This window comes from Belonocnema kinseyi, chromosome 1 (genome assembly GCF_010883055.1).
Source record: "Belonocnema kinseyi isolate 2016_QV_RU_SX_M_011 chromosome 1, B_treatae_v1, whole genome shotgun sequence".
NCBI lineage: Eukaryota > Metazoa > Arthropoda > Insecta > Hymenoptera > Cynipidae > Belonocnema > Belonocnema kinseyi.
Window position 1 is genome coordinate 100,551,096 of NC_046657.1, and position 1,428 is coordinate 100,552,523.

General features: G+C 37.1%; 1 protein-coding gene across 1 annotated transcript; it reads left to right on the forward strand.

Annotated features, from left to right (window-relative positions):
• Window positions 1-476: 476 nt before the first annotated feature.
• Window positions 477-1,183, forward strand: LOC117176385 (histone H1B-like). Its single transcript, XM_033366627.1, has one exon. It carries the CDS (start codon window positions 520-522, stop codon window positions 1,117-1,119), a length of 600 nt encoding a protein of 199 aa, XP_033222518.1. The 5' UTR covers window positions 477-519; the 3' UTR covers window positions 1,120-1,183.
• Window positions 1,184-1,428: the final 245 nt, after the last annotated feature.

A 1,428-nucleotide genomic window follows, 5' to 3' on the forward strand; every position in this document is an offset into this window, starting at 1 on the left:
AAACTCAGAACTAATGCATTATTTTACCGTTTTCTCGCCCCTTTAGTTTTTTCTCAAAAACATATCAAATTGATTGCAAATTAGCCAAAACTGTTAAACATCAGATCCAGAAGGATATTTTACAAATAAAGTTTATTAAACCATTTTTTAAACAATTCTTAGATCAGAATACGTTGATTCGTTTAAAGTATTCTTCGGAAACATAGACCTTTTCGTGGCTTTCGTATTTACTTCTTTTAAATATTTTTCTTTTATCTATCAGAAAAGATATTTTATTAATGACATATGAAAATTTCATTTGTTTATTATTGTTAGAAAATCTTTAAAATGAGAGATAAAATTGGAATATGGTTCCTCTGGAACCTAGAATTCAAACGCATAGGGGCACGAGAGATGACGGTCTTTCTTTACCATCCGCACTTTGGCATGAAACCGATGTTGCCAGCTATCACTCACATTGCGAACACTGTGTAACCTGATTAAAATTTGTTTGAAGTCGTCAAAAAATTTGAAAACAAAATGGCAGACAAATTCGAATCTTCAGCTGCACCAGCGGCAGTGGCAGCAACACCTAAGAAGGCTGCATCTCTTAAAAAGGCTGCTACTCCTAAAACAAAGAAGCCTAGTGTCACAGCGAAGGCGGCTCATCCTTCTGCATCCGAAATGGTTCTTGCAGCAGTCCAAGCTTTGAAGGAGAAGGGCTCTTCTCTTCAAGCAATCAAAAAGTACATTGTTGCAACATACAAAGTTGATGCTGACAAACAAGCCATTTTCATTAGAAAGTATCTTAAATCCGCTGTTGCCAGCGGAGCTTTGGTCCAGACTAAGGGATCAGGTGCTGCCGGATCCTTCAAATTACCTGTGGGTAAAACTGAGGCCAAGTCAAAAACTACAAAGATTGCTGCAAAAGCCAAATCTGCATCAAAGTCGAAGAAACCAGCATCCCCGAAGAAGGCTCCTAAAGCCAAAAAAGCTGTTGCTGAAAAAAAGAAGTCTACAAAGGTTGCTGCAAAACCACCTAAGGCAAAAACCACTACTAAACCTAAGGCTGTCCCGAAAAAGGCTGAAGTGGCTTCTCCCAAAAAGAAAACTGCGGCGAAGAAAGTTGCAAAAAAGTAAACTGAAGGAAGATGTTATGGTTGTAATATTTTCAAGAGCTACAAAGACAAACGGCCCTTTTTAGGGCCACTAAATGATTTTTACGAAGGAATCTTTTGTAATTTCAAACATGCTTTATTACTGACAAGTTTGTTATCATATAGTTTATTTGTTTGAGAATCTACTGATGCATACAAAGAAGGTACAGCTCTATTTTCAATGATACGAGCTTTTCAAGTTTTTTTAATCCTTCAGAAAAGTGCGTTTTCGGAAGTTCCTCAAAATAAGCACTTACAGAGACAATGACGTCTTCGTTGTCTGGAAATCTCT